The sequence below is a fragment of the Gorilla gorilla genome, chromosome 2 (genome assembly GCF_029281585.2).
Source record: "Gorilla gorilla gorilla isolate KB3781 chromosome 2, NHGRI_mGorGor1-v2.1_pri, whole genome shotgun sequence".
NCBI lineage: Eukaryota > Metazoa > Chordata > Mammalia > Primates > Hominidae > Gorilla > Gorilla gorilla.
Genome location: NC_086017.1, coordinates 63,062,446 through 63,082,467, shown reverse-complemented (window position 1 = coordinate 63,082,467; position 20,022 = coordinate 63,062,446). Strand labels below are relative to the sequence as shown.

The 20,022-nt window shown below is 54.7% G+C and overlaps 1 protein-coding gene across 2 annotated transcripts in view; it reads right to left on the bottom strand.

Annotated features, from left to right (window-relative positions):
* Positions 1-5,055: 5,055 nt before the first annotated feature.
* Positions 5,056-20,022, bottom strand: part of PRKCD (protein kinase C delta) — a 31,439-nt gene continuing 16,472 nt past the window's right edge. For both annotated transcript variants that reach the window (XM_031009363.3, XM_063703854.1), the window contains 17 exons: positions 19,167-19,300; positions 17,904-18,103; positions 16,444-16,504; positions 16,105-16,267; positions 15,979-16,010; positions 14,537-14,622; positions 14,162-14,291; positions 12,791-12,891; positions 12,065-12,161; positions 11,738-11,838; positions 11,425-11,598; positions 11,070-11,161; positions 10,367-10,429; positions 8,918-9,056; positions 8,534-8,722; positions 7,775-7,903; positions 5,056-5,669 (listed from right to left, as the gene is read on the bottom strand). In XM_031009363.3, coding sequence (XP_030865223.1) covers positions 5,511-5,669; positions 7,775-7,903; positions 8,534-8,722; positions 8,918-9,056; positions 10,367-10,429; positions 11,070-11,161; positions 11,425-11,598; positions 11,738-11,838; positions 12,065-12,161; positions 12,791-12,891; positions 14,162-14,291; positions 14,537-14,622; positions 15,979-16,010; positions 16,105-16,267; positions 16,444-16,504; positions 17,904-18,103; positions 19,167-19,281 — 2,031 coding nt within the window. In that variant the 5' untranslated portion in view covers positions 19,282-19,300 and the 3' untranslated portion in view covers positions 5,056-5,510. The remainder of the gene's footprint in view (positions 5,670-7,774; positions 7,904-8,533; positions 8,723-8,917; positions 9,057-10,366; positions 10,430-11,069; positions 11,162-11,424; positions 11,599-11,737; positions 11,839-12,064; positions 12,162-12,790; positions 12,892-14,161; positions 14,292-14,536; positions 14,623-15,978; positions 16,011-16,104; positions 16,268-16,443; positions 16,505-17,903; positions 18,104-19,166; positions 19,301-20,022) is intronic.

Sequence of the window (20,022 nt, the reverse complement as noted above, 5' to 3'; positions counted from 1 at the left end):
ACAGAGCAAGACTCTGTCTCTAAATAAATAAATAAGGCCGGGCGCAGTGGCTCACGCCTGTAATCCCAGCACTTTGGGAGGCCACGGCTGTAGGATCACCTGAGGTCAGGAGTTCAAGACCAGCCTGGCCAACATGGTGAAACCCCATCTCTACAAAAATACAAAAACTAGCCAGGCGTGGTGGCAGATGCCTGTAATCCCAGCTACTCAGGAGGCTGAGGCAGGAGAATCACTTGAACCTGGGAGGTGGAGGTTGCAGTGAGCCAAGATTGCGCCATCGCACTCTAGCCTTGGTGACAGAGTGAGACTCCGTCTCAAAAAAATAAATAAATAAAAAATAAAATAAAATAAAGACATACCTGAGACTGGATAATTTATAAAGGAGTTTTAATTGACTCACAGTTCTACATGGCTGGGGAGGCCTCAGGAAACTTACAATCATGGTAGAAGGTGAAGCAAACACGTCCTCCACGTGGCGGCAGCAAGGAGAAGTGCAGAGCGAAGTAGGGGTGGTGGGGATGCCCCTTATAAAACCATCCAATCTCGTGAGAACTCACTATCATGAGAACAGCATGGAGGTAACCGCCCCCATGATTCAATTACCTCCCACTGGGTCTCTCCCACGATACCAGGGGATTATGGGAACTACAGTTCAGGATGAGATTTAGGTAAGGACACAGCCAAACCATATCAATCTTCTAAGCCCCGCTTAAGAAGCCTGATTTAGGAACTGGCGTTCAAGTTCTGAAGACTTAAATCACTGAGGCTATGTGAAGGGCTGATTCAATCTGACGACCAGAGTCAAGGAGTGCCCCAAACCTCACACGTCTGGCCTGATCTGGGCTGTGCTGACTCAGGCCTGGCTCTCACCTTTGGGGGCCTTTGTCCCCATTCCTTTCCTTTGCTGCCAGGTCTTGTATTTTCAGCTGCATGTATCTCCCCCTGCCCCAGCCTAAGGAGATAAAGTGTCTGGGAGGATGGTCAGCACTCAGGAAACCACAACCAGCTCCTCAGCCTCTGACATCACAGTCATCCGGGATCACGTGCTGGGCACAGTCAGGGTGCAGGAAGGAGCTGAAGATCCCACCCAGCTTTGAGGGAGGCCGAGGAAGGGGCAGGTGCATGGTGAGCTCATGGGCACGGTGGCTCACGCCCGTAATCACAGCACTTTGGGAGGTCAAGGTGGGAGGATTGCTTGAGCTCAGGAATTTGAGACCAGTCTGGGTAACATGGTGAAACCCCAACTCTACCAAAAATACAAAATTAGCCAGGCAGGGTGGTACATGCCTGTGGTCCTAGCTACTCGGGAAGCTGAGGGTGGGAGGATTGCTTGACAAGCCCAGGAGGTCGAGGCTGCAGTGAGCTGTGATGGCACCACTGCACCCCAGCCTGGGTGACAGGTCAAGACCCTGTCTCTAAATAAATTAATAATAAATGGGGGAATGTGGCTGTGACGTTGGAATGGTTGAATTTAGGGCCGTCCGGAGATCCTAAAAATACCAGGGAGCTGTCTAGCTGTAACCTCCACGTCTCTGAGCCTCTCCAAAATGGTCACCCAGTGCCTCTTTATTGAAATGTTTCCCCAGGGAGTAGTGACACGAAGTGAGAAAGCCGGCGCTCCCTTCCACGGGGGTCTTCCCCTCCTGGGGTCTGCGGCCTCAGAGCCCGCGAGCCTTCTGGCCGCCAGAGGGCGCTGTAGCCCAGCTGGGGCCGCGTGCTTTCCGCACCGTTCTTCCCTAGCCACCAATCCTCCGCCCGTGGTCCTTGCGCAGGCGGGGCGCAGGTTGTGGAGGGGATGCTTGGGCCTCTGCGGGCCAAAACTGGGCCATACAGGCAGGTGACTTCGCTTTCCAGGGTGTGGCCTGTTCAGAGTAGCATTTTCTGGCTTCACCAGGATGACTGGGCAAAATGCAGATTCCCCAACTGGCTCTGGATCTTGGCGCAGGTGGGACCGCAGGGGCAGCTTTCAAAGAGTACTGATGCCCGGCCCTCCACAGATCACCGAGTAAGTAGACCAGGGCAGCCTGGCATCGGCTTCCAGTGACAGCCAGGGCTGAGACCCGCTGGTTAGAACTTGACATGGGACCAACACACGCTGAATTTGGGAGCCACTGCCTTAAAGGGACTTGGGGTCTCGGCAGTCCATTCATTCATTCATTCATTCATTCATCCATCCATCCATCCTTCCATCCATCCTTCATCTCTGCAGCCCTTTGCTGTGCCTGAGACCTTGGATGCCCTCACGAGCTGGCCCGTGGAACCACAGGGTAGAATCTGGCTGCATCTTTGATTCTCTCAATGGCTCTTTTTGCCGATCACTTGGCCCTGCACCACTTTCCACACCAGGAGAGTATTAAACCAGTTCCCCAGCTGCTGGGCCTTCTGCTTGCTTCCAGTTTTTCCATTAATCCATGCAGTGGTGGGCTTTCTGGCAAGCCTTTTGGGGCCCTTGGGTGAAGTTCCCAGGTAGCTCTGCCTGAAAGGCACCACTGGGTCATGAGGCGGGTGCATTTAACCGCCCACCTGCAGTCCAGTTAGAGGACTTGCACTCGAAGTGCAGTGTGCAGTGGACAGGCCTGCTCTCCTGAGCATGTTTCATCCCACCCGGGCACGGGGTCATAGTGGCTGCTGCACCTAGTGCACGCTGAGCTCATGCCCTGCACTTAGAGACATCATCACAGTCCACGGCAGCCATCATGGTAATCCCCATTTTACAGTAGAGGAATTTAGGGCACTGGGAGGTTAAGTCATTTACTGAGGTCACACAACCAGGGACATGCACAGTTCGAACCCAGGGCTGTCTAGTAGCCGAGCCCATGCTCCTGCCTCCAGACCCTCCTGCACCCATGCTGCTCGGCCCAGCACTGATGGGGCACCCAGCTCTGTTTGGCCCTTGCAGGGTGGGGGGTAGGCTGGCTGCTGCTCAAATACCTACTTGGCAGGTGGGAGGCAGAGGGCAGTCTGCCTGCTTCAGGGTCCCCAGGTCCCAGTGAAAGTGTGGTTCAGGGCCCAGCCTTAAGAGGCATTTCCTGAGGCTGCTGGGTCAGGCCTGGCACCCACCCAATGGCTGGGAATGGGCCTGGAATGGTGTAGCCTCCCAGGCGGTTTGGCAGTGTCCCCAGCAGCTGCTTCCTGTCCTGGGCTGCTTGAGGTGGACCTCACGGGCCCAGCCCCTGTCCTTTCCTGGGCTCTGCCTGGCACCACTGAGTAGTGGACCAACAGTCCTACAAGGGCCTGCCAGAGTCAGTTCCATGAGGCAGCAGGATTAATGGTCTGGTTTTACAGATGAGGAAACTGAGGCCCATGAAGGAACTCGAGTGCCTGGTATGTAGGTAGCAGAGCGGAATTCAAACCCCAGGCTTCTGATTCCAGGCACCATGTTCTTCCCACCACCCTCCACTGCCTCTGGCTGATAAACAACCTATTCCCCGGTTCCACATGGGAGGAAACGGCTCGAGTTGCAAGGCTCCGCTTTGGTGCTTCAGGAGGACGCTGGGAGGCTCTGAGTTCAGACACCAACCACGTTTTTGTTCTAACCTCCCTCTGAATGGCTCCATGGGGGTTCTTGGGGAATGTGTGTGTTGTGGCAGAGGCAGGGAACAGGGGGTCTCCAGGTACCTCCTCTGGGCTCCTACAGCCCCAGTGTCCCAGAACAGAGCCTATGCCATGCTGCCAGTTCCTCCACGTGTGAGCCCACAGGACAAGCACTTTCTGAGGTTTTCCCTGCTGTCCTGGACACCCAGGCTGGCCCAAGGCAGAGCAGGAATTCAAGAGGAAGGTTCCTGGAGAAGATAGGAGGTGGGGAGGAGAAGGGGACATTTGGTCTCTTTGGGGAGAGTTTGGCCCCCATCCCTGCAGCCCCCTCCCTGGGCCAGCACCAGCCCCATACCATCCCACCCTCTCCGGTTGTGGAAACTTGTACCTCAGCCCAGAAAAATGAACTTGCTGGAAGTCAGTTGCTTGGATGCCCAGGCCAGCCAATCCGGTGCTAGGAGTGCCTCGCCCCCCTCTAGGGACAGAGGGCCAGGGCTGGACCAGAGGGGCTGAAGAGCAGGCTCTGCCTGAGACCGGTGCCCCAGACAGCAGGGCGGGAACAGAAAGAGGGAGAGGTAGCGAGGGAGGTGGAAGCAATGAAAAGCCAGGAGAGGGGGAGACATGGAAACGGTGGGGAGGAGGGCAGAGCAGACGCACTGTCTCCAGCTGTGCACTCTTGGGGGCATGCCGGCACCTCCTGGTCTCCTGGAGCCATTCCTCACCTGCACGACAGGCACACTGGAGCACGTCTGTCAACCTTGGCCCAGTCACTCAGCACTTTTCCACCTTTCTCTCCCATCCTGCCTGTCTCTCCTTCCCCAGGTAGGCAAACGCTGCTATGATATAGATTCTAGAATTTAGGCACAGACTCCTCTGCGGCAAAGGCAGGGATAAATGGTAATGAGATGAGGAGTTACAGCTATGGTCTCCTTGCCTTGTCCCCATTTTAGAGGAAACTGAGCCTTTTTCTCCTTCTTTTTCTTTTTTTTTTTTTTTTTTTTTAAAGAGACAGGGTCTCGCTATGTTGTCCAGGTTGGTCTCAAACTCCTGGGCTCACGCAGACCTCCCACCTCAGCCTCCCAAAGGGCTAGGATTATAGGTGTGAGCCACCACGCCCACCCAATACTGAGGCTTAAAATGATCAAGTGACGTGCCCACATCCTTTGGCTACTCTGTGATTTAAATCCAGATATGCTTGAAGCCTGAGCCGTATTTTCTTCCTCTCCCTTGTCCTCCTCCCTCATCTGGGGCCAGCCTCAAAGCCTCTGCTCATGCCTTCTACTTCTCTGCCCTTCCAGAGACAGCTACAGCTGGTCCCATCACCCCACAGAGACATCTGGGGCTCCCTGTCGCCACCCAGAAAAGCTGTCTGCCTTAGGCCCAGGGTCCTGGGGCCAGAGGAAACCCATAAATACAAACACATTTGCATGAAGGCCCAGCAGTTGGCTTCCGGGCCAGTGTTGCCAAAAGTGGGAGTGGCCACCACCAGCTTCCTGGGACAAACGTGTCCTGACAACCAGGTTGGTACCATTTGGTGTTTATTTAGACACACAAATAAATCTGGTGGTTCAAACAGCTTGTGCTCTTTTTTTTTTTTTTTTTTGTCATATATATATTTTTTTGAAAAAGATCAACATATCACCAGTCAGTCCCCCATGGTTTTTCTCTACTGAGCAATATATACAGCCTATTATATATATATATGTCTATATATATAATATATATTTTCAATAGATAACTACATTCAAGTAATGAAACACAGGATTTACAATTTCCCTCCGAAGGCAGAGGAAAAGCAGATTCACACACAGTTCACAGAGGAAGTACCATGAGAGCCCGGCCAGACGGCAGCCAAGGACGCTCTGGGGGCAGGGGCGGGGCCAGCAGCAGAAGTCACCACAGTCCTACTGGTGCTTATCGTGGGTAGCGGGCAGGTGTGGGTGGAGGGCGGGGCTAGCCTGATCTGTCCAGGAACCTCAATCTTCCAGGAGGTGCTCGAATTTGGGGTTCACAAAGGAGAAGCCGGCGAATGCAGACTGGTCCATGGAGTCGATGAGGTTCTTGTCGCTGTAGGAGAGGCGCGCCTTCTCGTTCAGGAACTCCTGGTCAAAGTTGCTGTAGTCTCTGGGTGACTTCTACAAGCAGAGGGCAGGGGTGAGCGAACAGGACCTAGGGAATGGCCCTCCAGACACCCCAGGCTGGAGTCCTTGCAGGGCTGGGCCAGGCCAGAGCTGTCCTCACCCAGAACAGAAGACAGAGCCTCCCCTAGCAGCCTGAAAGGAGCCCCATGGGAAGGAGGCTGCCATTTCCCCAAGAGGATGAGGAAAGTGACCAGGGAGCTCTGGGCCTGGGTTAGGAGAGGTGGTAGCCTCTTGCTCAGGGGCCACCGAATCACAGCCCAGGGAGGCTCACTTACCACCTATTTTTGTGGGGACCACAAGCTAAGAATGGCTTTCACATTTTTAAATGGTTGGAAAAAAAATCAAAAGAAAAATATTTCATGACATGAAAATTAGGTGAAATTCAAATTTCACTTTCCATAAATAAAGCTTTTGTAATACACAACCATGCCTATTTGTTGACATACTGTCTATGCCTGCTTTGAGACCATCAAGCCTGAAAAGCCTAAAATATATACTATCAGGCTGTTTACAGGAGAAATTTGCTGATTCTCTGCTCCTGAGGATATGATGGGATGGTAATACAGAAAGACCGCAAGCTGGTGGCCCTTCAGCCAAACTGAACTGGCAAGTACAATCATTTCGGCTTGTACTGGGTTTTAATGGAATTTGAACTTATATTTTCTTTATTTATTTTTATTTATTTATTTATTTAGAGATGGAGTCTCACTCTCTTGCCCAGGCTGGAGTGCAGTGGCGTGATCTCGGCTCACTGCAACCTCCACCTCCTGGGTTCAAGTGATTCTCCTGCCTCAGCCTCCTGAGTAGCTGGGATTACAGGTGTGCACCACCGTACCCGGCTAATTTTTTTGTATTTTTTGTAGTAGAGACGGGGTTTCACCATGTTGGCCAGGCTGGTCTCGAACTCCTGACCTCAGGTGATCTGCCTGCCTCAGCCTCCCAAAGTGCTGGTGTGGGCCACTGTGCCCGGCCTGAACTTATATTTTAAAATTGAGCAATGCAACCTAAAAATCCAGATTTCCAGCTTCTTTTGAAAACTGGCAGATTAAAGCAGCCCTGGGCCCACTTCCTGCCCACTCTTGGTGCTAAGAGCCCCCTGGACAGCCCCTGCCCCACTGACAAGGGGTACATCACACCTGCTTTGTGTTTCTTAGTGCGGAGAAGGAAATCTATCAAAAGTGAGACTGAAAGCAGGCTGTGTGATTTTCTTGCAGCTGGCCTAGCCTGTCAGTTACATGCTCAGCCAGGACACGTCTGAGTTTGAGGTCCCTGGTGTAGGGGAAGTGCTCTGTAGCCTCAAAGCACAAATGTGGGGCGCATTACACAGGCTGCCCAGTGGGAACTGTGTGCCCTGGTGGAGGAGGGGAATCAAAGGACAGAAGGGGAGTGGGAAGGAAGAACTGTGGTCACAGAGGGGCCACACAGCCCCGACTTTCTTAGTGGCCCCACCTGCCTCTGCTCTTAGGCTGGTTCCTTGGTAGCCCTGCAGATTCTGGGCCTGTGAGTGAACCAGCCCCTCTTCCACCTGGAATGCCTCGCAGCTGTCCCTTGTCTCACTTCTTCCAAGGGGGCCTCTCAGACCCACCCTCTTCTCTGCCACCTGGGCTCCTGCTGACAGACCCACTCAATAGCAACGGATCATGTGTCCTGGGGCATCTCTTATACTGTCATCTCGTATCACAAATTGTCATAGGTGTGCAAGTTTCTTATCTCTCCAACTAGCTGAGAGCTCCTCCGGTTCTGGGATTGCATCTCCCACTTTGCTGTGCAGCCCAGCACTGTGCTCTGCATTCAACAGGGACTCAGGATTCCCCATATGTATTGGAAAATGGATTGAATGGAGCGATAAAGTGAGGTCTTAACTCTATTTCCCAAAACAGGGTCCTCTGCATACAGCGGGATCCACAGTCCGCAGTGTGTGCTGAATGACTGAGTCAGGAGAGAAAGGATGAGAATACAAGGGCAGCGGCTGTGACTGAACATGCTGTGGAGATTGCTGGAAGAAGGGAGAGGTGCAAAGCGTGTGAATGATGCAGGAGAGAGGGAGGGCAGGGGAGGAGGAGCTCAGCCTGAAGGCAGCGCAGGGCAGGATCACATACCACTTTGGGCCTGAAGGGTGGCTCCAACCTCCGCTTTTCCAGCAGAGTCCAGTTTATGGTCTTGAAGAAGGGGTGGATTTTGATGTTTCCGGTCACTCCCAGCCTCTTGGTTGGTTCCCTTTCAAAGAGCTGCAACCCAGCAGGGACCCTGGTTAGCACCCAAGGGCCATGGGAAATTGGAGCTTCAGCAAATCCCCAGCAGGCCCAGGGATGCAAAGCCAGGCTTGCCCCAGCCCCAGTCAGCCTGGGGAACGGTGGGGCTGAGGGAGGCCACTCTGGCCTGCAGTGCTCCCAGTTCCCCCGGAGATGACAGGCTCTGGGCTGGACATCTGCGACTCTGCTGGTGGAACTTTTTATTATTTACTATCTGCCTGGCCCACAGCTGAGCATCATATGTTTCTATTTTCTTCCCAACAACTCTGTGAGTCAAGTCTGCTCATAGCCCCATTTTACAGATAAGGAGACAAACTCTGAGAGGTTAAGTGACCAGCTAGTCCCAGGCAGAGCCAGCGTTTGGCCTCGGGTCTGTCTGTCTCCTGACCCTGGGCCCTTAGTCACCATGTCAGGCTGATTCTATGCACAGGACTCAGACAGGAGTTCCTGGGAACATGGTGAGAGAGCAATACCCCGTATGTTAGGACTGCAGCACCACTGAGGCTGCCATTCCAGAGACAGGAAGCTCCTCACCCAAAGCCCAGTGTCTGCCAGCCCCTGCCCCAGCCCAGCCCAGCCCAGCCCAGCCCAGCCCAGGGCCTCCACCTTCTCCAGGATGTCCTTGGACTCCTTGGTGATCCAGCGGGGATAATGTGGCGTGTCCACACGGATGGACTCGAAGAGTTCATCCTCATCATCACCATGGAAGGGGGACTGGCCAATGAGCATCTCGTACAGAAGGACCCCGAAAGACCACCAGTCCACAGAGAATGTGTACTTCAGGCCCTGTAGGATCTGGGTGGGGAGCAGCAGGTCAGCAGGAGCTGAGGTGCTGAGGCTGAGAGGGGCCCCTGGGCACGAAGCCTAGCCAGGCCGCCTCAGCCTATGGGCTTTGGCTTGGACATCACTGCCCTTGGGAAGCCTTCCCTGGCCCACCGTGGGGAGGCAAGGTGCCTGACTGAGCGGGGGGCTGGAAGGGTATCGGCTCACCTCAGGGGCGATATAGTCAGGGGTGCCGCAGAAGGTGCTGGCCCGGTTCTCCCCGAATATGTTCTCTTTGCACATCCCAAAGTCGGCAATCTTGATGTGGCCATCCCGGTCCAGCAGCACATTGTCCAGTTTGAGGTCCCTAAGGACAGGGGACAGGTAAGAGTCAGCAGGGGACATTTCTCCTCCTTCCAACCCTGCCCCCCATGTCCTAATTTTCAGCCATATTAGTCCAGGACTGTCCCCAAGGGTACAAGAGAATGAGAAACAGAAAAGGAAGCAGAAGGAGAAAGAGATCCTAAAAACAGGTGCTTCTTGCAAGTCCCCTACTGTGTGCTAAATGCTGGGCATACACTGCCCTACTTCCTGAAGCCCAAATGGGGCTCAAACAGGTGATGTCACTCGCCCAGGGTCCCCTACCAGTCAGCAGCAGAAGTGACCCCCAGGTTCAGGTTTGTCTACTTCCCACAGGCAGAGACCATGTCTATAGTTAGTAATTGGTCATTTGAGTATATACTTAATGCATATGGGAACTAGAAATGGCAAACAGTACAAAGTCTGCCTTCCACTGAGCTCAATCATGAGGCTCTCCTTAGAGCAATTCGAGGCGTGGACAAGCATATGGCAGCATGCAGCTCGCTCCCACCTTTTTTTTTTTTTTTTTTTTGAGACACAGTCTCATTCTGTCACACAGGCCGGAGTGCGGTGGCATGATCTCAGCTCACTGCAACCTCCGCCTCCCGGGTTCAAGCAATTCTCCTGCCTCAGCCTCCTGAGCAGCTGAGATTACAGGCATCCACCACCATGCCCAGCTAACTTTTGTATTTTTTAGCAGAGACAGGGTTTCACCATGTTGGTCAGGCTGGTCTCGAACTCCTGACCTCGGGTGATCTGCCCACCTTGGCCTCCCAAAGTGCTGGGATTACAGGCGTGAGCCATCGCGCTCAGTCTCCCTCCCCTGTTTTAAAGCCTGAATGCTAATATTCGATATACACTTTCCCACAGGTTGTTTTTCCACTTAACAACATATCTTGGCATTATTCCACATCAGTACACAGACCCTGACCTCAGCCTTTCTGGTGGGTGTACAGTTCCCACCATAGGATGGAATCATAACTTATTAGATGAGACTTTATGGAAGGAGTCCCTTCTGGCAGAAGCTTAGATGACTCGATGGGGCTTCAGAGCGAGACTGACGGCTCCAAGGATGGGTGGGGCGATGGTGTCAAATATGAGCAGTGAGTTCCTAGTTCCTGAAGCTGAGCCAGCCTCAAATGGTGGCCACAGGAATGCTAACACCAGGGTGGGAGGCATAGGCAAATACCCAGCTAAAGATTGATTTCCAGCAGAGAAGGAACTGGAGTTGGGGGGATCCTGCTTGGAGCATTTCAGAAGATATGATGGGGCTGGAGCCTCCCCTCCCAAGAGCCCCCGCTGCCCTCACCCCCGCACCTGTAAATGATGCCCTTGCTGTGTAGAAACTGCAGTCCACACATTATCTCAGCGGCATAAAACCTGGGCAAGAGAGAGGGATAAAGTGTTCCGGGATCTCTGCCAAGCAGCCTCTGCTTCTCCTCGGGCCCTCAACCCCACTTCCAGGAGCAAGAAATGCTGCAAATAACTCCATGGACAACCTGAGCATGATCAAGTACATCTTGTATCAGGCAAGTGGGGGCTGGCAGCCCAGGCAGAAAGTTCTGAAGGGAAAGCTCTCAGTGAGCCAATTCTCTAAGAGTGTATGCATTTACATGCATATACATATGTGTTTGCATGCACGCACACACACACACATGCACGGTTAATTTGGGGTAAGGGGCATGTGAATGGGGAAAAGCAGGTCTGGGGGCCACGCACCAGGGTCCTGTGTCCTGTGTCATGCAGGACCACCATTTGCAAGGCTGCCCTGGCTGTGGCCCACGGAGCGGCCAGGACCCAGAGTATTTGCGCTGCGCACCCAGCCACAGCTCACTTGCCACCCATGGCTTCCTGTGTGGTGCGGACCCAGGCTACCCCCACATCTCCCCAGTTGCTGCTCTAGCCCAGGCTGGCTTTTCCAGGGATAGGGAAGAAGGCATGGAGGGCAGACTGGAAGTGGGCTCTGAGCCAGTAGCCCTTCCTCCACACTGGGCCCTTCCCCACCATGGCCCTTACGTACGTGGCACGGTAGAGTTCAAAGCGGCCTTTGTCCTGGATGTGGTACATCAGGTCCCCCCCATTGAGGAACTCCATCACAAAGAACAGGTGGTCCTGGGGTGGGAAGGATGGTGAGCAGGGGTGAGGAATAGGCAGGAGGCTCCCTCACTGAGGGCCACTGGGGCCAAGCCCCAACAGGAAAGAGCAGGGACAGGCCCTGGCTGAGGTGGACAACTCTGCCCTGGGAGGCATGAGTGGGGAAAGCATGGCCCTGCCTTAAGTGGCCTGAGGGGGAGGCACAGCCCTGACTGAGGGGGGCTGAGGAGCTGTGGGACATGGCTGTGGCATGGGGCGGTGACGGCAGGAGGCCCAGGCACCTTGGTCTGGAAGGTGCAGATGAGGTGGGTGAGAAAGGGATTCTCTGCGGCGAGTGTCAGCACCCGCTTCTCAACCATGGTGCATTCCACGTCGTCGTCGATCAGGACCACATCCTTCTTGAGGGCCTTGATGGCAAAGTACTCTCCTCTGCCCTTCAGCTCTCCAAGCAGCACCTGATGGGGAGACACGGGTGCTGAGCAGGTGAGGACGGGGCAGGGGCCACAGCCCGATTCACAGACTCCCACCTCAGCCACCTAAGCGGGAAGAAGCCAGGGTGGGGTGGGAAGCAGGTGCCCGGCTCACAGCTCTCACCTTCCCGAAGCTGCCTTTGCCCAGGACCTTGTGGAAGATGAAGTTGTTGATGTTGCACTTGCTGCTGCCCTCCCAGATCTTGCCGTAGGTCCCACTGTTGTCTGCCCGAGAGATGGCACCTCCTCAGATCGGGGTCTCAGTCTACACAACTCCCCTCCCCCGGGGCCTGGGGTAGGCTGGGGGAAGAGGCCTCAGAGAGGAAGGGGCTCACTCCCCAGAACCGGTGGTTCCTTCCATGTCTCACTTGACAATGGAAGGGAGGACAGTCCCCTTTCTTTGGCCTCAGGGGGAATAAAAACTGTAATGGGGCAACGGACCCAGCTTCACCTTGCATGTCCTCCCCGGCAACTCCGGTCTTCTTCTCGAAACCCTGATATATCCCAACAGGCTCTGAGGAGGCTGAGTCTGATCTCCGGGAGGCTCTCTGGGGAGGGAGCAGAGGTGGGGGGCCAGATGGTCAGACCATTATCAGAACTCCTAGCCCAGAAGGAAGACCCCCAAGTATAACTCCACCCTTAACACCAAGAGGAGACAACAGGGGCACAGCCCAGGCCCCCTACTCGGGCTGCGTGTACACACACGCACTCTTCCAGGAGCCCAGAGAAGCCTTGGTGGTCTGAAAGGCTCTGATTACAAACAGAAGTTTTGTAAATGGAACCCTACCTTCCCAACCACTCACTCGATAGATTTTATTTGACTATTTAGCTTCATTTCCGATTGATTCTAAAATTTTACCTTTAGGTTTTGTGGCATCCCTCAAGCCCCACCCACATACAAACGTCCACACCCAAAGTCTTAGTTCAAAGTGTTCCAACACCCACTCCTGTGGTCCCCAGGTTCACCCCCAAGTAAAGAACTGCCTGAATAATGAATTTCTTATGAAAAAAAGCCCCCCTCCCTCTGCTGCCTAAATTCTTGAGTTGCATCTTCCCGAAGTAGAGTCCTGGGTCTAAATATATCCTGGCTGTCTGTGGCTCCCCAGCTGTGGCTGTAAGCCTTGACTGTCCCTGACCCCACTGCCCTGTGTCCAGGGTCCCCATGGCACCTGCCCACCTGGGTGACTTGGTTCAAGGCCTCAGCCAAAAGCTTCTGGTTGATGCCGCAGAGGTTGGCCACCTTCTCCCGGCATTTATGGTGCACATTCATGCCGCAGTCTGGGGTGAGGGAGAAGCGGGGCTGTCAGTCTCAGAGCTCAGCCAAGGGCAGGGGGCAGTGTAGGAGAGGCGCAGGAGAGCAAGAGAAAGGAGGACTTCAGTGGGGTCTGCTGGGTTCCAGTTTCTAGGAAAACATTGATCTGAAGCCATCATAAATACTTCGATCTCTCTCTCTCTCTCTTTTTTTTTTTTTTTGAGATGGAGTTTCCCTCTTATTGCCCAGGCTGGAGTGCAGTGGCGCAGTCTCGGCTCACCGCAACCTCTGCCTCCTGGGTTCAAGTGATTCTCCTGCCTCAGCCTCCTGAGTAGCTGGGATTACAGGCATGCGCCACCATATCTGGCTAATTTTGTATTTTTAGTAGAGACGGGGTTTTTCCATGTTAGCCAGTCTGGTCTCGAACTCCCGACCTCAGGTGATCCACCCGCCTCGGCCTCCCAAAGTGCTGGGATTACAGGTGTGAGCCACCACCCCTGGCCAAGCATTTCAATCTTTCATGATTTTTGTTGTTGTTGTTGAGACGGAGTCTCACTCTGTCACCCAGGCTGGAGTACAGTGGCATGATTTCGGCTCACTGCAAGCTCTGCCTTCTGGGTTCACGCCATTCTCCTGCCTCAGCCTCCCGAGCAGCTGGGACTACAGGCGCCCGCCACCACGCCCAGATACTTTTTTTGTATTTTTTTAGTAGAGACAGGGTTTCACTATGTTAGCCAGGATGGTCTCGATCTCCTAACCTCATGATCTGCCCGCCTCGGCCTCCCAAAGTGCTGGGATTACAGACGTGAGCCACCGCGCCCAGCCAATCTTTCATGATTTAAAGAAAAAGGAAAAACCAGAAGACATGGGACCTAATTCGAAACCCTTTAAAGAACATCTGGGTCAACTTAAGCCGCTTTCCCTCCAGGGTCTTCTGTCTCATCTCTAAGTGAAGCAGAGGGCAGGGGAGGCCTGTCTGGGCGCCTGTCGGTGTGCACCAGGCCTGGCTTCAGCACCCTCTGCCCACTGGCCCCTCACATGGACTCTCTAGGTCCTGCTTTTCTCCTCCAAATGGCTCAGAGGGGTGGAGCCACCCACCTGTGATCACACAGCAGGTAAGTGGCAGAGCCAGTCAGGCCAGTGGGGAGGGTCCACCAAGGCCTCACCCTCATCAGGTCCCTGAATGAGGTGCCCGTCTCCAGGTGAGGAGGCGAGGGTGGCGTGAGGTGGCTGGAATTCACAGCAGCACCAGCTGGGAGTGCCCATCCTGCAGCCCAGGGGCGGGGTGGCACGCACCTTCACACTTTAATCCCTGCTTCACCAGTCCCCAGAGCAGGCTGCCGCAGTGGTCACAGAAGGTGGGGCTCATGTAGTTGTGAACCTTGAAGCGGTGCGGCATGTCGATGTTGAAGCGTTCTTTCTGGAACTGGAGATGGGGGTATCACAGGCTGAGGGTCACGTGCCAGCTCCAGCCCCTTCTTCAACCCCTAGCTCTCCCCCAACCCTGGGCACAACAACATCCCAAGAGAGCTCCACTGGGAGAGGCAAGGAAAGACTAAGAAAAATGGGGAGGGAGGGTAAACTCCCCAGGGAGGGTGGGGAGAGGGCACAAATCCCTCCCATCTGGCCAAGCCCCCCAGATCCCCAGCCCTGCCCCGGACCCAGGCTCACTATAGTGTCCCGGCTGTTGGCCGCGGTGCCAGTGCATCTGCCGATGATCTTGTCGATGCATTTCTTGTGGATGGCAGCGTTACATTCTTGAAGAGGCACAGGCCCAGGAGGGGGAAGGGAAAGCACCGGGAGGGGCAGAGTCTATGAGCTGGTGCCTGCCGACCAGTCCAGCCCTCTACACAAAGCCACCGTTCTCCTGACCGCCCACACCCTCACCCCGCAGAGGCCCAGCGCTTGAGTCTTCCTCCCGCCAGCCCTCGAAGGAGGAGCCTGGAGAGGACAGGCCAATCTGCAGGGGCTTAGAAAGAAGGAGTCCTAGTGGGCAGGGAGGTGGGCAGAAGTTAGCGGGCACAGGGCATCGCAATACGAGAAGCGGGGGCAGTTCTTCCAAGCCCTGGGATAGCAAACGGCTCCTAAATGCCCTCTCTTACACATGCACATGGACACGCCTCAAAACAGACACCTGTACATACACACAAAGCATGTGTAATAATGATAACAGACTTCTTACACAGAACGGCTACCAGTGGAAGGCACTTAAAATACAGCTTTACATATCTTATTCCATTTGATCTTCACAATGACCCTATTATACATTATAGTTATATCTAATTTATAGATGAGGGCCAGGCACGATGGCTCACGCCTATAATCCCAGCACTTTGGGAGGCTGAGGTGGGTGAGTCACTTGAGGTCAAGAGTTTGAGACCAGCCTGGCCAACATGACAAAGCCCCTATTCTACTAAAAATACAAAAATTAGCCGGGCATGGTGGTGCACGCCTGTAATCCCAGCTACTCAGGAGGCTAAGGCAAGAGAATCGCTTGAACCTTGGAGAGGGAGGTTACAGTGAGCTGAGATCGCACAACTGCACTCTAGCTTGGGCAACAGAATGAGACTCAGTCTCAAAAAAAAAAAAATTATAGATGAGGAAACTGAGGCACAGAGAGGTTAAGTAACTTTGCCTAAGGCCCTATAGCTAGGAAGTGGTAGAGCTGGGATTCAAACCCAGGCAGTCTGGCTCCAGCCTGCGGTGCCTCGTGCATACACCCTCAGGGACAGAGTGTGCTCACACCTGTGTACTCAGAGACACCCACATCTACACAGAAGCACATGCAGCCACTATGTGCCAGTAAAGGACCTATCATTGCCTCTCCGGGGAAAAGAGGCCTGGTGCATGGCCTGGGCTGGTTTCTGCGTGAATACTCTACTGTGCCCAATTGCCATCCACCAACTCCCCATCACTGAATGCGGAGCTGGGAAGAGACGCGCAGAACTGGTTTTCCAGAGCAGCAGCAAGCCAGCCCCAGCACTCACTGAACTCAGCTGCTGTATCTACACTGGGAAAACTCACGTGCATACACTCTCTGAGCGCACACAGGCACTGGCACACGTGAGCACACATGGGTACATACGTACAAACTGGCCTGTGGAGACACTTACGCCTGCATTTGTAGCCTTGCTTGTTGAGGCCCCTGAAAGGCAAAACCCAGGCAAAGTGAGTGAGCGGGGACCGGGATCGGCCCCCACTTCCCTGCACCACCACCAGTGGGCATGGCCAGTTCTCACCAGACAAAGTCTTTGCACACAGAACAGAAGGTGGGTTGCCCAAAGAAGGTGGCGATAAACTCATGGTTCTTGATGTAGTGGATTTTGGCCTGTTTGATGGCTCCGCGGCGGTTCATCGTTGGGAACTTGGCCTCGTCCTCACTGCGCATAGACTGTTTGCAATCTGGTGACCATGGAGTAGGGAAGTCAGCCCTGGTATCTGGGAGGGGTGGCACCCCTACAGTCCCTCCCAGGGTGGTCCTGGACAGCTCTGCTGAAGGGAGCAGCTTCCCTACACCTCAGTGCTGGCTCTGCCTCTGAACCTGGCAAGGGAGCCCTCCACCCCCAGGGAGTTCTTACCCACGTCCTCCAGGAAATACTGAACAGACATCAACACCTTGGCCTGAGGCTGCAGGTCCAGCTGTTGGGGGCCAGAGGCCAGGGGAGAACAAGGTCAGTGAGGGCAGCCTGGGCCAGGCCAAACTCAGAACCCACCCCCATGGCTGGTCCCCCAAGGCCAAGGCAGCCCCCCAAGGCCTAGCCAGGCACTTGTCTGCCCAGTGTGGGCAGGGCCCCGCCTGAGCCCCACCCCTGAGCACCACCCCCACCCTGTACCCAGGGGTATTATTACATTTAGGGAAGTGAAAGGGTCCAGCCCACACCCAGCCCAGACACATAGCTGGGGAACAGAGCGGGAAGGGAAATTCCCCACCCCTACCCGCTGCAGCCCCCTTAGCAAGGATCTTAGAATGGAGGCCCCTACCCATGTGCACATGCGGAGAGAGACAGACACACTCATCCTCGTGCACACACGCTGCTCCTCCCTCTGTGCCGAGGGCTCCTCATGCAGACTGGACAGTCTCGAGGGTGGGACGTGAGCCTCTATCCCCTCACCTCCCCCAAGACCTAGACCTGGTGACTGATATCCTCCCTTGGGGGAGTGGAGACAGCACAGCCAGAGGCCCCTCTGTGTCCCTGCCTGACTGGCCAAGGGGCAGTAGAGCCCTGTGTTAACCTCTCTCCCATCCCAGCCCCCTCAGGAGGCTGATCAGAGCCTCCAATGGTCACAGGGCCTTTCCTGGTGGAGACGTCTTGGTTACATCCCACATGTAACCCCAGGGGACTTCTGCCAGCACTGGCATCCTGTGGCCACCCAGAACACACAGCTGCACATGGCCAGGTGGTCACATGCTTGTGGAGAGTCTCCATTTCAGCAGGTAAGTAGATGAGACCGTCAGCCTCCCCTTCTCCCACCTCCTTGCTGTTAAAGATCACTATGTTGCCCCCTCAATGGCTGCCAAGGCCTAGAATATACGCAAAGATTCCAAAAAGAACTGGAATAATGGGTGCCTCTGGGAAGGAGGCCTGGTGGCCTGGTGTTGGGGCAGGGACACACCCTTTCATGCAGTTAAAAATGTTTTACTATGTGCATATCCTGCCTTTCCAAAATTAAAAAGGAAAAAGTAGTCACAATAAGGAAGTTGGCCGTCTTTAGCACCTGCTATGTGTCAGGTTCTGCAATAAGCCCTGTACATCCAGCTGCTCCTTTCATTTGAACAACTGACCCTGAGGTAGGCACATTTAGTAGCGCCTTCCCTTAACAGATGCGGAAGCAGAAGCTCAGAGAGGCTGGGAATCTGGTGAATTGCAGAGCCAGGATTCACACCCAGGACATGTTGGCCACAGGGCTGGACTGGTGGCCAGCACAGGGCCCGGTGCTCTTCAGCTGTGCTCACTGACCACGCACGCATGCACGCACACACAGACACACAGACACACACACACACACACACACACGGCGCGGCTCGTGCACCCCTTACCCAGAACTCAGCCTTTCCATTGTTCTTCTTGCAGCGCTCGGCCAGCACCGACACACCCACGGTCACCTCAGACACTGGCTCCTCTGCTGCCCGCATTAGCACAATCTGGATGACGCGCCCCTCGTAGATGTGGGCATCGAACGTCGACTTCCACTCAGGATACATGGTCGGTTTCTTCTGCACCAGTGTTTTCCCACGCTCTGCAACAAGGCCAGGCAGGGAAGGTTGGGCCATGGCCCCTCTGTCCCTCCCTCCTAGACCTCCACGGCCTTCCTCTGGCAGAATCTGCCCGACTCTCCTGCCTTGAGGGCCTGCTGTGGTTCCCCAGTGTCCTCTAGAGCACAGAACTACCTTAGGCACCCTGCTAGGCCTTCCCTCCAGGCCTTTGTTCCTGCTGTTCCCTCTTCCTCTGATCCTCTTGCTCCAGCTCCATTTAAATGTCGCCTGCCCTTATGCATTCATGCAGGGAACATGGGCTGACAGCTCCTGCACGCCAGCCATAATATTCCAGGCGCGGAACACAGCTGAAAGAAAAGCTACATCCAGGGCCTGTCGTCCTGGATCCCCAGGCCCGGGTGGCAAATGCACCAACTCCTTCCTCAAGTAACTGTTAAGTCACGGTTGTGATGAGACTGAAGAGGGCAAGGCTGGTAGTGCTAGACTTGCCTATGGTCAAGTGGCCACAGGGTCAAGCCTAAGGGTCAGGGAAGATTTCCTAGAGGAAGGAACAGTTCAGCTGAGACCTGAGGGACAAATAGGGGTTCACCAGGCCAGGGCAAAAGCAAGAGGGAATGATGTGAGGTATGTGCTTCCTCCAGGAAGTCCTCCCTGACCTCAGGTTCAGAGGGTGCCTTCTCTGGGCTTCCCTATTGCAGGACTCACTGCTTTTTGACGTGCCTGGTTTCCCCACCTGACTATGAACCCCATGAGGGCAGGGCCAGGTTAGTCCTGGAGCATGACAGTATCCTCAGTGCCCAGCACAGGCCCTGGCACAAATGGACATGTAAAAATTGCTGGGTAAAACAACCAGGGAGGAGGAACCAGAAACTCCAAGCCTTCCAAGGAGGGCTCAATTTGGCCAGTGTTTGCAGCCCTATAGCGACTCAGTGGCCTGTGCCTTCATAGCTGAGTGGGGCAGGGAGTCAAGGATGAGGAAGAGCAGAATCCTTCAGAGGTTGCAGGGAACAAGGCCAGGCCCCCTCCAGTCCTTCCAGCTGGGCCCAGATTCCCAGCTCCTCTCCAGGGTCCAGCCTCCAGGCCTACCTGTGCTGAGCGCCTCCTTCATCTTCACAGCACAGAAGGGCTGGTTCGCCTCGTCCTCAGCCTGCAGGGAGCCCAGCTCGTAGGAGTTGAAGGCGATGCGCAGGAACGGCGCCATGGTGGGGCCTGCAGTGGGGCTGTGCACACAGAGGGGTGAGGCCAGGCGGCCGGGCGGGACCAGCGGGAACAGTCACGGGCAGCACTCAGGGACCCGCTCCCCCAGGGCTCTCCTATGATTGGGTTTGGCCCACATGATGCACACACACACTAGTCTCAGTTGCCAGTGTTAAAAACTGAGACGTTTGCCAGGCGCGGTGGCTGACGCCTGTAATCGCAGCACCTTGGGAGGCCAAGGTAGGCAGATGGCCTGAGGTCAGGAGTTTGAGACCAGCCTGACCAACATGGTGAAAAGCCATCTCTACTAAAAATTAGCTGGGTGTGGTGGTGCATGCCTGTAATTGCAGCCACTCGGGAGGCTGAGGCAGGAGAATCACTTGAACCTGGGAGGCGGAGGTTGCAGTGAGCCAAGATCACACCACTACACTGCAGCCTGGGTGACAAGAGCCAAACTCCGCCTCAAAAAAAAAAAAGAAAAAGAAAAAGAAAAAGAAAAATATTGAGAGGTTTCTGTAAGTCTGTATTTGTGGTGTCTCTGGTAAAACTGGAAAATGTGATGTTGGGCCCACTGGGCAACAGCCAGCTAGCACTGGGATGGCTGCCCTCCATCAATCTACCCCAGGCCAGGGGCACTCTCTTCACTCCTCCTACCTGGGCCCTGGTGGCATTTGCATCTGTCACCCCTAGATATTCATTTGGGGAGTCACTCAGTGACTCCCTAAGTACCCTATTGCTGGGTACC